Source organism: Peromyscus leucopus, chromosome 1, assembly GCF_004664715.2.
Source record: "Peromyscus leucopus breed LL Stock chromosome 1, UCI_PerLeu_2.1, whole genome shotgun sequence".
NCBI lineage: Eukaryota > Metazoa > Chordata > Mammalia > Rodentia > Cricetidae > Peromyscus > Peromyscus leucopus.
This window is the reverse complement of record NC_051063.1, coordinates 154,293,681-154,306,360: the sequence shown is the minus strand read 5'-3', so window position 1 is coordinate 154,306,360 and position 12,680 is coordinate 154,293,681. Positions and strand designations below refer to the sequence as shown.

General features: G+C 49.0%; 1 protein-coding gene across 11 annotated transcripts in view; it reads right to left on the bottom strand.

The window, feature by feature from the left end:
* Positions 1-12,680, bottom strand: part of Nav2 (neuron navigator 2) — a 362,047-nt gene that overhangs the window by 12,513 nt on the left and 336,854 nt on the right. For 10 of the 11 annotated variants that reach the window (XM_028880150.2, XM_028880151.2, XM_028880152.2 and 7 more), the window contains 6 exons: positions 11,777-11,872; positions 9,228-9,396; positions 3,889-4,124; positions 1,697-1,851; positions 1,446-1,517; positions 402-598 (listed from right to left, as the gene is read on the bottom strand). In XM_028880150.2, coding sequence (XP_028735983.1) covers positions 402-598; positions 1,446-1,517; positions 1,697-1,851; positions 3,889-4,124; positions 9,228-9,396; positions 11,777-11,872 — 925 coding nt within the window. Of the gene's footprint in view, positions 1-401; positions 599-1,445; positions 1,518-1,696; positions 1,852-3,888; positions 4,125-9,227; positions 9,397-11,776; positions 11,873-12,680 lie in introns of those variants that run through there. The other variant, XM_028880160.2, reaches the window with a different exon arrangement.

Below are 12,680 nucleotides of genomic sequence, written 5' to 3'. Positions count from 1 at the left end.
AGAAATGAACTCAAACTGAAGGGATGTCGGGACCGGGAAGTCTGGTCTTTTGCTCTATTTTAATCCCCAACCTTCTGCAAAGCTGGAAACACTTCACATTTAAAAACAAAGCCATCCCAATGGGTGGTTCAGCCTGTAGCTCCTGGGGAGGGGCTCTGTCCTATGTTCAGCCTGGCCAGGACATACCTCCATAGGTACAGAGGCCTGGGTTCATTTTTGTCTCCGGGTGTCCCTCTGCCCATTTTTATTTTAAATTTCTGAGGACACCACAGCATATCTGCTGAGCGCTGTCCTGGCCAGGACCCAGAGGACAGTGCATGAAGGAGCCAAGGTTCTTGGGAGACCACTACCCACTCCATCCGCCCAGCAGCCTGCCGCAGCCTGCCTCGCCTCCCACCTACCGATGGTGACATCCGAGGAGCTGTGGGCCTCGAGGAAGCGGTTGAGGTGATGCCAGACCTTAGGGATCCAGTTGATGATTTTCACCAGCTCCATGTTGCGCACCCGCCCACTGATCTCCGTCTCCATGAGCTTCCTCCTCAGGAAGCGGCCAAGGAAACCCTTTACAGGCTCCGTGTGGTTGGCACAAAGCACCCACCTGGAGGAGTCAAGACATGCCTTTTACCTTACTCTTTCTGAGGAGTGGATGGGGGGAGGGGTAGAAAGGAGGTGAGAGGAAGGAACGGCGTGGAGAGGAGGGAGGAGAAACTGTGGTTGGTATGTAAAGTAAATTAAAAAAAAAAAAAAAAAGGAAATGCCTTTTAACCACATGGACACCCAACATGGCACAGCAGGCCTCAAATACCAGCGTGTGGGAACGGAAGGTGAGCACACTCATTGCAGCTTCGGCCACAGTTAGTACATCCTACAGAGGCCTGCAGGGTGGCCAGGGAAAATGTGTTCAGGGTCCAGACGAAGGTGATGAAGTCTACCCCCCACCTAGAGGCACAGGCAGAGCTGAGGGCAGGGTGCGGGGTGCCAAGTGATGCCAGGCCGAGCAGTGTCCCCTTGCATGGAGCTGGACTGTCACTGGGGGCGAGGCCAGCCTCTAGGGATTTGCAGCCGTTAGCAGGTCCACAGACCCTGCTCTGTGGGGACATTTAAAGGGAGGGGCCGTCACTGCTCACACTGAACAGAGACAGGCACACATGGCCACAGCTGCCTCCCTGATTCTGCCTGAACCAGTGACTGAGAGTCACAGGGATTCGGGTTCAGGCTTCGGTTCTAACTGGTGTATGACTCCTAAATCACTAGGTCCCTTGAGCCTCTGTTCTTTGTTGTAAACACAAAGGTATATGTCTGTGGTGAGAGTTAGGAGAAAAGGCCCAACAGGAAGTCCAGCACAGGCCAGGCACTGAGAGAGCTCAACCTCCACCCTTCCTTCTTCCGTCCGTTCGTTCTCTCTCTCCTCTCCATCTGCCTGGACGAGGGGTGGGAGACCTTACCTGAAGTTATGATGTAGCTGCAGATTGGGAGTGGAAGAGGTAGCCTGGTTCATCGTGCCGATGATGTAAGGGCTGCCGGCAACACAATTTGAGAAGACGAATTAGGGGTGAGCTGGAAAGCAGGGCTTTACAGACCCAAGGACAGCTGGGTACCTCCCCTGCTCTGTGTATGCACCACATCACTGGCATGCTGGCCCGATTCGCCAGCATGGCCCCTGGCCCCGGCCCTGAGGTCTAGGACCCATGTTTACCATTTGTGGTATTTGCAGTTTAGCAGCCCGTTGAAGATCTCGCCCAGAGAGCTCACGTGGTGCAGGTTGTCCAGGATGATGACGAGCGGCATATCCACAGCATTGTTCTCGCTGTTGCACTGGTCGGCCAGGTTGGACAGATACTGGCGAAGTTCCTACGGAGGCCAGAAGAATGAGCTTGGAATCAGCCTCCTGGGAAGACCTACACGCTCCATGCCTTCACTGACCAAGGCCAAGGCAGGAGGCGGAAGATCCCCTTATGATGTTACACTGTGGACGCAACATGAGCACCTGCCTGTCGCAGGAAATCAGCGCAAAGGGGAAGGTGGCTTTCCAGACCCTCCTAAGGGGCGTCTGATGACATCAGCCTCACCCTGTAAGCTGGACTCGCTCAGGACACACGTGGGGACACGGCATGGTTACTCTGTCATGGATGGGCTCTGATTAGCCCTTTTCACAGAAGCCGAGGAAAAGGGCCAGGCAGCTGGCCTGAGACTGCACCGGGGAAGCATAGGCTGGGCCAGACTCGGGTGCCCGTGAGAAGCACCCATCTTAGAGGCTGGCCCAGCTGCCCAGTGGGCGATGGTTCCTCCCCCTTCTTCACGTGCACACCTCTCCAGGCCTCCCCTTCGAGTCAAAATGTAGCTGGCTCATGAAAATGCTCAGGGTTTTCCTCATTCTCTCAGCTGCCGCTCACCACGGGCAGATCTCCTGGTTCTTTCTCATTTGGAACCTCCACCCTCCTTACCTAGGCCTGCAGTGCATGGCTGAGCCATGCTCTACTTGGGCAATCAGCCCAGGGGAGTGGGATCAGCTTGGGCACAATTTGCCAGCCACTCACCATGTGACCTTCCTTCGTTCACCCACTCATAAGCTGGAGACAGAGAGATGAGGGCTTTTCTCATCCCATGCCTACATCAACACTGCAAGGGGAACTGGTAAATGGGGCAGACAACCATGGAAACGGGTAACGGAGGCAGGAGATCTGGGAGGTGACTCATAAGGCAGAGAGCCCTTTCCAGCTCAGGTGTGCTGTGCAACATTGAACAGAGCTAGAAATCACGAGCTTTTACCGTATGAGGGAGGGTGAATAAATGCATGAAGAAATGAAGGACACTGGAAAAACTCTTCACAGCGCCCCAGCCTGCACCAGGTCAGGCTCCATCTACAAGTCCCCATTGTTTTTCCCCAAGTACTGATTTAGAGATCTTAAGAAGCATGAGTAAGTTTCACAGAGTAACATTCAGTAACTTCTTTAAATGCAATTTTAATCCTTATTATAAGCTAAATAGAATACTAATTTAATGCAATAAGCTAAATACACACAAAGCCTGCATATCCTTTACTACAAAAATGGTTTGCACAGCCACATATGGGTTGAATCAACTATACATTTTCACAACAAAAGTACTCACATTTGTGTCACTGGAATGCCACTTAAATACCTGTCCTGACCTCAGGCTTATAAGCCATGCCAACCCTGCTACTGAAAGCATTTATTTTTAGAAATTTTACTGCTATCAAGGAAGATGACAGCCACTAACATTTAACAAATAGTAGTTTCTTTTAAAAAAGAAAGTGTTCTTTATAAAAGAATATTAAGACAAATTCTTAGAAGAACTTAGTTCCTTAAAAGAAACACAAACCAGTTCACTCTCTTTAATAACTTCTGCCACTGTCATAAAAACTTGAAATAAAGGACATGCCTCAACTTTCATAAAGTCAAAGGACATTTAGATTGCATATTATGCAGCTAAGGCATATAGCTTGGAACACACAAGTCTGCCTTGTTCAGATGGAACCGCATGGCTGGCTATACTTTAAGTTAATAGTCATTAAAGCCCAGTAAAGAATTCAAATACAGCCAGATAAAGACAGGCAACAAACGGCTCAAGTTATAAAGCTAAAATCGAAGGCTTCTTTCATTGTATGCCTAGCTAACATGATAGGTTCCTGATGAACTGGACACATCTGAAGGACCCATCACTGTGGAGCATAAGTGAACAGGACTGACTGGCCCCAGATGGAGCGCCTGGCTAGGAGGATCTGACTCAGAGCATTCCTTTCTGGAAGCCCCCTTCTGAGCTCCTCTCCTGGCTTTCTAGAATGGAGAGCTTGAAAATGCTCATAGTGGTGGCATCAGAAGCATTAAAAGAGGCCCAGGTGCAGCAGGCTCAGGATGACCTCCTCACCTTGCTGGACTTGTGGTCCACATTAAAGGTCGCAATGACGCCGTCTGTCAACTCCCGTCCTTCCCGAAGTACCACATACTCCGAGAGCCGGTTGGCCAGGTAGGTTTTTCCAGTGCCGCTGGGGCCCGAGAGGATGATGCGCCGGTGCTCTGTCAGCAGGGAGACGTAGCGCTGCAGGATGGGCTTGGGGATCAGGGACTCAAACACCAGAGAGTCTAGGCTGTTTTCTGTGAGCCCTGTTTGAGAGAGATGGAGAGGCCTTGAAGTTGGACAAAGAGGGTGGCTCTGACATCATCCTTCTTCTTGACAGTCCTAAGAGTCCTGCCCAGCCAGGCACACTGGAGGCTGAGAGCACAATGGTGCTGCTGGAGAAAGCCACCCTCCTGGTCACCAGTACCTCCTGTTTTTGCTCCCCTAACTATGGACTCTGTCCGCCTGTTAGCATTTCCTAGCCCTGTAGTGTCTATCCCAGTTGACACTAGTCTTGCCCACCTGCGTCTGCCATGACCCTGGGTTGCCTCTTCCCCTTTCTTCTCTCTCCTTCCTACTAGGCACCAAGCTGCCTGCACTTTGGTGTGCCAGGAAGACAAGGCAGGAAGCAAGATGCAACTCTGACGTTAGAATGAGAATACAGACTGGCAGGCCCACACCTAAATGTTACATGCTGAGGCTTGGACCAGCAACAGTGGTGAATGAAAGCTTCTTTCTCCTCTTTTCTATCTGGGACAATCTCACTAGCCAGAGGTGTTGACTTTCAAAGAATGGTCTCAGGGTCAGGGAGACAGCTTGGACAACAAAGGTACTGTGGAATAATCTTTGTGTACACTGTGAAGATGTGCCACTCTGGTTGGTTTAATAAAAACCTAAACAGCCAGTAGCTAAGCAGGATTTCCAGGCACTGAGAATGCTGGCAAGAAGGAAGGAGATGCCAGGGACACAAGACAAGCAGCATGGGCATTACAAAGTAAAGGTAACTGAGCCACATAAAAGAGCACAGATGAAAAGATATGGGTTAGAGCTAGAGAGATATCTCAGAGGTTAAGAGCACACTAGCTGTTCTTCCAGAGGTCCTGAATTCAATTCCCAGCAACCACATGGTGGCTCACAACCATCTATAATATGATCTGGTGCCCTCCTCTGGTGTGCAGCATACATGCAGGCAGAACACTGTATACATAATAAATAAACAAATTTTTTTTAAAAAAAGATATGGGTTGATTTAAGTTGTAAGAGCTAGTTAGAAACAAGCCTAAGCTACCAGGCAAGCATTTATAATTAATAATAAGTCTCCCTGTCATTACTGGGGAGCCGATGGTCCCGATGAAAAAGTCCAACTATACAATGGGCTTGCTTTGAAAGCATGGGGACCTGAGTTCAAGCCCCAGAACCCACATAAAAATAGTAGGACATGGTGGCATGCACTTGTAATACCAGTGCTAGGTGGAAAGGGGATTCCTGGGGCTCACTGGCCAACCAGTCTAGCCTACTTGGCCAGTCCCAAGCCAATGAGAGACCCTGTCTTAAAAAAATCAAGGTAGATGGTAATTCCATTGAAAGAATCCCTTTAAAAAGCTGGTCTGCGTAAGTGAAGAAGTAAACCTTAGAAGATGTTTCTCTGTCACCCAACATCACCTGCCTCCCACTCAGTGCACCCAGACACCTCTAAAGCCCTCCCCTAACCAAGGTAACCCCTACAAGCAACGACTGCTCCCAAAGGACTATGATGAAGATCCCCAGGTGCCTTACTTTCTGGGAGCAAACCGGTGAGCTTCCTGCTGCCCTATAGTGGCTCAAACCTACAAACCAAGTGTAGAGTGGAGGGTCTTTTGCCTAAGTTTAACAATATCAGCAACCTCAACAAGAACCGTATGGGACAATGAGCAGAATACTTCGCATGTATGTAGTTGTATTGGCATAAAGTTTTAAGAGGACTGACTTCAGAATATGCAAATTCATGGGCCCCAAAACAGCTCAGTATGTAAAGGTACTTGCCATTAAGCCTAAGATTTCCAGTCCAATCCCTGGGACTTCTTCCATGGTGGGTAGAAAAAAAGAGAACCGACTCCCAAAAGTTGTCCTCCAACCTCCACAGACACTGTGTGTCATGTGTAGACCCCCAACACACACATCATGCACACATACCATTAAGATAAAATAAAAAGAACCCACAAAGTCACCCCTTCTTCTGGAATCACTGGTGTGAGGTGCTGTACCAAATGGGACCCTTCTGGCAAAATCCAATGGGGTTTTAGTGCTCACCAGTACAATACAAAACCCAGGCAGATCCTTGTAAATGCTAAAACTGATGGCAGCCACAGGTCAGGCTCTATGGAGTGCCACTCTGCCATAGAGGTGAGCATCCTGTCACTCATTGCACCCAGGTCAGCTTTACCCCTTGGTGTTGGCAGCGCTCACTGTGAAACAAGGAGGTGACAATGTGTGGCCCCCATGACGCCATGTATTTTGAGTCCCAGCTGTAAATGGCTCCATTCCTTGGGGGCTCCTGTTACACAGTTCTTGTTTCTGCATGCCTGGTGACTCGTCCTGCTTCTCTGATAGCAGGATTCTTTCTGTCAGGGTTTTCTTCTCCCTTCACCTGCCAGTGGGCTGCAGGATTGTGACTTCCCCACTGTTGAGGACTCTATCCCTCCAACCCAGAGTCCGTACAAACCCTTCCTTCCTTTGCTGCCCTTGGCAGGGACTTTATCCCAGCACCTAGAAAGTTACTAACACAGAAAATGGGTTCTGAGAAGTAGGGCCATTGGTGATAACCTTACTCCTCGGTGCTCAGGCCTCTTGAACTGGTTTGCAGTAGGAGTGTGGAAGTGCTTGCAGCTTCAGGACAGAAAAGGCCAGGAAAGCAGTAAGCAGATAAAAACGAGCCATTCTGGTGAGAATTTGGAAAATCAGAATGCACAGAGAAATATGGATAGTGAAAGCGTGGCTCATGATGTTTAGGGGGTGGGGAGTACGGCATGACTCCATCAAGAAGTTAAGAGGTCATTCTTACTGGCCAAGCCTCTGGCTGCCTTCTGCCCATCTCCTGAAAACTTGAATTTAAAAGTGATGGGCTACAGGGCATGGTGGTACATGCCTTTTATCCTAGTACTTGGGATGCAGAGGCAGGAGAATCTCTGTGAGTTCTAGGCCAGCCTGGACTACATTGTGAGTTCTAGGTTAGCCAGGGCTATGTAGAGATTAGGGCTATGTAGAGGGAAAAAAAAAGATAGATTGTGGTAGTTGGAATGAAAGTGGCCCCCATAGGCCCATAGGGAGCGGCACTAATAGTAGGTGTGCCCTTGATGGGATAGGTGTGGTCTTACTAGAGGAAGTGTGTCACTGAGGGTGGGCTTTGAGGTTTCAGAAGCTCAAGCTAGGCCCATTGTGGTGGTTTGAATGAAAATGGCACCTATAAGCTCATAGGGACTGGCACTATTAGGAGTATGGCCTTGCTAGAGTACATGTGGTCTTGTTGGAGAAAATGTGTCACTAGGGGCGGGTTTTAAGGTTTCAGATTTTCAAGCCAGGACCAGTGTCACTCTCTCTTCCTGCTGCCAAGGATCCAAATGTACAACTCTTAGCTACCTCTCCAGCACTGTGTCTGCCTGCATGTCTCCATGCTTCCCACAATGATGATAGTGGACTAAACCTCTGAAACTGTAAGTCAGCCTCAATTAAATGTTCTCCTTTATAAGAGTTGCCATGCTCATGGTGTCTCTTCACAGCAATAGAAACCCTAACTCAGACATGGACTAACGTGTTTGGTAGACGTAATTTCAAGGCAGGAGAGCACTCAGGTTATAGTACGGTTACTGCTCACCACTCTTATCCAGGTCTACAGTGAAAAAGAAGAGGTGGGGCAGGAGGATAAGAAAATGCAAATTGTTTGGGGGAAAGAGCTTGGGTAAGCTGAAAGAAAGATGAGGTCAAGGAGCGTACTGAAAAGGATCTGTAAGTGTGAAAGAGAAAGGGCTTCCCTGCTCACCAAACTGTCCGGGAAAGTAAACTCAGACACCAAGAGGCCATTATAACCGCAGTGCAAAGGGCAAGGGTCCACCCCACACTGGCGGCAGAACTTGGCAACACGGTCCACTTTGTACCAGTTTTGCAGGCACACAAGACCTAAGATTGATGAGGTCATGGAATTTCGCTTTATGGCTCCAGAGAGCTGCCAAGCCTAGGCAATGATTGGCAGGGTCGGAATCTTGGCAAGGAGAATCCCTGAGAAGCCACTGCATGAGGTTATGGAGGGGACGCACGCTTAAGCTGCAATGGGGACCCCAGGATGTTGGAGAAACCAGGACCATGAGATACCAACCAATGAAAGCTTCAGGCATGGAGTGTAACTGAGTCAAGAGAGAGACTGTGCATGCTAAGGCAGCAGAGCTGGAGGGGCAGGGCCACCCAAGCCCGTGGAGCCCAGCCAATTCCACCACAAGCCCAGATACTTGGTATGTAGCCATAGGACTGCTACATTTCAGTCTTTCTTTGGTCCAAACATCCTTGCTATATATAACCCATGCTTCATTCCAGAATGGGAACGCCAATGCTGTGCATATTTGACGTATATAACTTGTTTTTACTTTTGATAGTAGTTAACAGTTTGCCTTGGATCTCAGATGAGACTCGGACTTGGGATTTTTAAAGAGTCTTAGAAGTATTAAAAACTTTGGGAGTTTTTGAAATCATACTGAAAGCATTTTGCATTAGGAGATGACCATGAGTCTTCAGGGACAAGCAGTGGAAGGCTATGAGGCATGATACCTCCAGGAGCTGGGGCTTTGGAAGCTCCAGGAGCTGGGTGTGTGGGCAAGAGTGATATCCTCAAAATGTTTGCACAAACTTTCCTGTAGCCTCTAGAACATCATAGTTTCTCCATCTGTAGAATGGGCTCGTGCCCAAGGCTGCCTAGCAAGTACCCTTCCTTGCTTTGGTAAAGTGCCATTTCAGCAGGGTTATTACGGAGTTATTAGTCTCTCATCATCTCAGTCATAAGGCTAATGGGACCTTTTGATGTCTAATTCCAGCAGTAAACTGAAGTGATTTGTTTCCTGATGGTGCAACTTGCTTAAGAAGGAGTGGATGAGGTAAAGAGGAAAAAAAATCCATGTGCACAGTGAAAATAGACATACTTTGGCCACTGAAAGCCCCAGCTTCCCTAAGCAGCCACTTAGCCTTTTTTTTCCTCCCAAGACAGCGTTTCTCTGTGTAGCCCTGACTGTCCTGGAACTCACTCTGTAGACCGGGCTGGCTTTGAGCTCAAAGATCCGCCCCACTCTGCCTCCTGAGTGCCGGGATTAAAGGCGTGAGCCACCACTGCCCAGCTGGCAGCCACTTACCTTTGACAGTCACCAAGATGGTGGTGTTCTCTCCCACCAGATAGCCACAAGGGAGGAGCTCGGGGGTCTCTGAGGTGTTGCTGCGCTTGATCTCACCGATGCTATAGCCGAGAACACTGTCTGAATTCAGCCCCAGTTGACTCACTGGGTCCACATGAATGATGTATTCCTGGAGAAATAAAACATGGACCCCATCAGAGAGCTGGCTAAAACCTGCCGGGACTCCCATTTTCACCGGGTGATTGACGGGTGCCCTCTTTTTCTCAGATGACACCTGAACTGAAATTAAGCCGCGGCACTCACTCTGGGGGTATCTGCTCAGGGGTGGGGAGAAACAAGCCCCTAGCAAGACCATGGACGTTTAATCTGGATGAACCAAGCAGCTTTCCCTAAATTCAGCTGGACTCTCAAAGGCATCAGGGTCTGTGAACGGTGTTAACCAATTCCTAAAAAGGAACTGACAGGCAGTTTCTTCCCATCCCCCATGTTGGCTCAAGGCAGAGACAGAGCACAGCCTGCTGCTGCTGGGGAAGGACAGCCGTGCAACTTCCAAAGGAAAATATGGGTTTCATTTGCAAAGTAGCCCTTCAGTGGTGACTGTGATGGCTAATCACCTGGGGACAAACCACTAAAGCATTAGGTTAACTGATGTGATAAGAGCCACCCTAAACGTGGGCAGGACTATTCTATGGGTTAGGGTCCCGGACTGAAAAACAAACAAACAAACAAAGACAAGATGAGCTGAGTAGCACCACTTAGTGCTGATTCTGACCGTGGGTGTCAAATGACCTCGCATTCCTCTACCATGCCTTCATGGCCACGATGGGCTGTATCTGTACTTAAGCAGTGAGCCAAAAAGAAACCCTTCTTTCCCAAAGTCACTTGCATGTCGCACATGTATGTATGCCCAGGTGTGTGTGTGTGTGTGTGTGTGTGCCTCTGGGGTCATTATTCAGGCACCTTCCACCTTATTTTTGAGACTAGTAAAGCAGGCTGGCTGCCACAGGGCAGCCTAGGGATCTACCTTTTTCTGCCTCCCCAGTATGGAACTACCAGCACACATCACTGTACCCAGCTTTTCCATACGGGTTCTAGGCTCACACTCAGGCCCTCATGCTTACAAGGCAAGCCCTTTCCTGACTGAGTCATCTCCTCAGCCCTAGTGGCTTTGGTCAGCCACCAGCAGGTCAGTGATGGTATGTTCTGGGCTGCATGGTACCACAGACCAGCTGATGCCAGTGTTAGCAATAGGCCCCCCGAGTGGTCTTACTCTCTTATTTACTGCAACCCTAAGAGCCCACCCACATTGCGGCCTTTCTCATCTGAGCACACCTCAGATTGTCGGGTGTTAGCCAAGGAGGCAGAACTGGTCTGTCCCAGCCCTTCCGGTCTGGTTTCCATGATGAGAAGGCTCTATTCAGTCAAAAGGACTAAATCCAGACCAGGTATGGGAGCACATGCATCTAGTCCCACTTGGGAGGCAGAGACAGGAGGATCTCGGTGAGCTCAAGGCCAGCCTGGTCTACAGATTGAGTTGCAGCCCAGCCAGGGCGACATATAAGATCCTATCTCACAAAACAAAAACAAAAAGTTCGCTTTTGAGGGTGGAGAGATGGCTCAGCGGTTAAGAGCAATGGCTATTTTTCTGGAGGTTCTAGGTTCGGTTTTCAGCACACACATGGCAGCTCACAATCATCTGTGACTCCAGTTCCTGGGGATCCAATGCCCTTTTTGGGCCCCTGAGGGCACGGGACATCAGACATAGGTGTAGGCAAAGCATTCAGACACACATTCTTTAAAAAAAGAACAACAACAAAAAGAACTGAATTTCCCTTGTGTGAAGCCATTTGACCCACGTTCTGGGAGAACAATGTGCTAGCTAAGTCAGGCTTGGGCAGATGACAGAGCTAGACCTCTGGTCTGCTTCTAGGTTGGTGGCACCAGGCACTTTCCTTGTCTTTAAATGGAACAACGAAGGGCTTAGTGTGGTCTCTGGCATAAGACGTAAAGGCCACTGTCACTACTACTCAGGAAATATGATTAATACTTAGTGTGGTTGATTTATTTGGGGACAAAAGCTTCTTTCAAATCATCTTGGGCCCCAAGATTCACTTTGGTACTCCCTAGCTATTTCTGATATGGGAAACACCCAGTGCAGTGGTGTGTCACTGTGCCTACATCCTTGACACTGGCTGCTGGTGGGATGTTACTGCCGTATGGGGTGCTGGTCATGCACGTGCCGTCCAAAGGGCAAAAGTGTGCTGCCTGGGCTTCACCCCAGGTCAGACTGTAATCGCATCGAACAGGACCCAGCTCTAGGGACACCACTGTGAAATGATGTTTACTAGCTGGTCAGCCATTGCTAAGGGCAGACGACAGAGAACGACCAGTCACATGCCATCCTCTTCCCATGCCCTAGAGGACCAGGGGACAAGTCCTAGCAGCATAAAGACAAGGAGGAGAGAGGCGGCTGGGGAAACAGTCGGGTTATGGGAACAAGGCTCTCCTCCCGCTCCACGCCCACGTGGCTTTCTTCGCGAGGCACTTACTTTGAACAGTCGTCTAACCACCCCATCGAGCACGTCCCATTTAGTCTTGCCACTCACGCCAATGCAGCCAATAAGGAAAAGGTGTGGTCTGGAATCCTAAGGGTGAGGAGACATACGCAGGTGAGAAGGAGCTTGCTGTTTTCCGGCCTGGTTGAACAGAGGCCTAGGCATCCCAGTGCTTCCAAAAGAGAGAAAACCCCGTTCCTTTCCACGCCAGGCGTAACTGAGCTGGCACCCAATAGCCAGAAACCCCATCTCTGCTCTGGTAAAACTGCAAAGGGTCAGGGAGACTGAGATCGCCTCTCTGGTCCCCGGAACCATCAGCTAGGTGCATGCTTTGCACAGGGCATGGATTCCTGTACCCTCCCCCAGCTCCTGTCTGCCAGCACCCCATTTTCAAATCTTGCTAAAGAACTACTCACCTTTTCCAGGAAGCTTCCATGATTCAACTGCCTGAATCAGAGCTACGCTGGACAGACTCAGACAATGAAACCTTCTCAACTTACATATATCTAAGTTCAAGGGTTTCAAGTTTTACTTAATAAAGTTTGTCATGTTGTTAGAACTTCAGAAAGAACGTGTCTACTTTTCCCTTTCCTTCTTTTTCCTTTTTGGAGAACCTCCCACCTCTGCCTCTAAAGTGCTGGAATTAAAGGTGTGAGTCTGGCTTCTTATAATTAAAAACAGTATTTATTACTTTTCTTCCACTAAAACTTAAAACAAGCTCAATTCAGAAAATTAGTAAAATTCTGGGAAGACTGCCAACAGCTATCTATCTTTTTTTTTCCCCCACTTCTTGTTCTTCTACACCCACAGGGGCTAACTGATCACATCAATGAAGAGGATGCCGAGAAAACATTCCATTCTGCTGGGTTTTTAATATCTCGCATGCTTGTGAGGATGT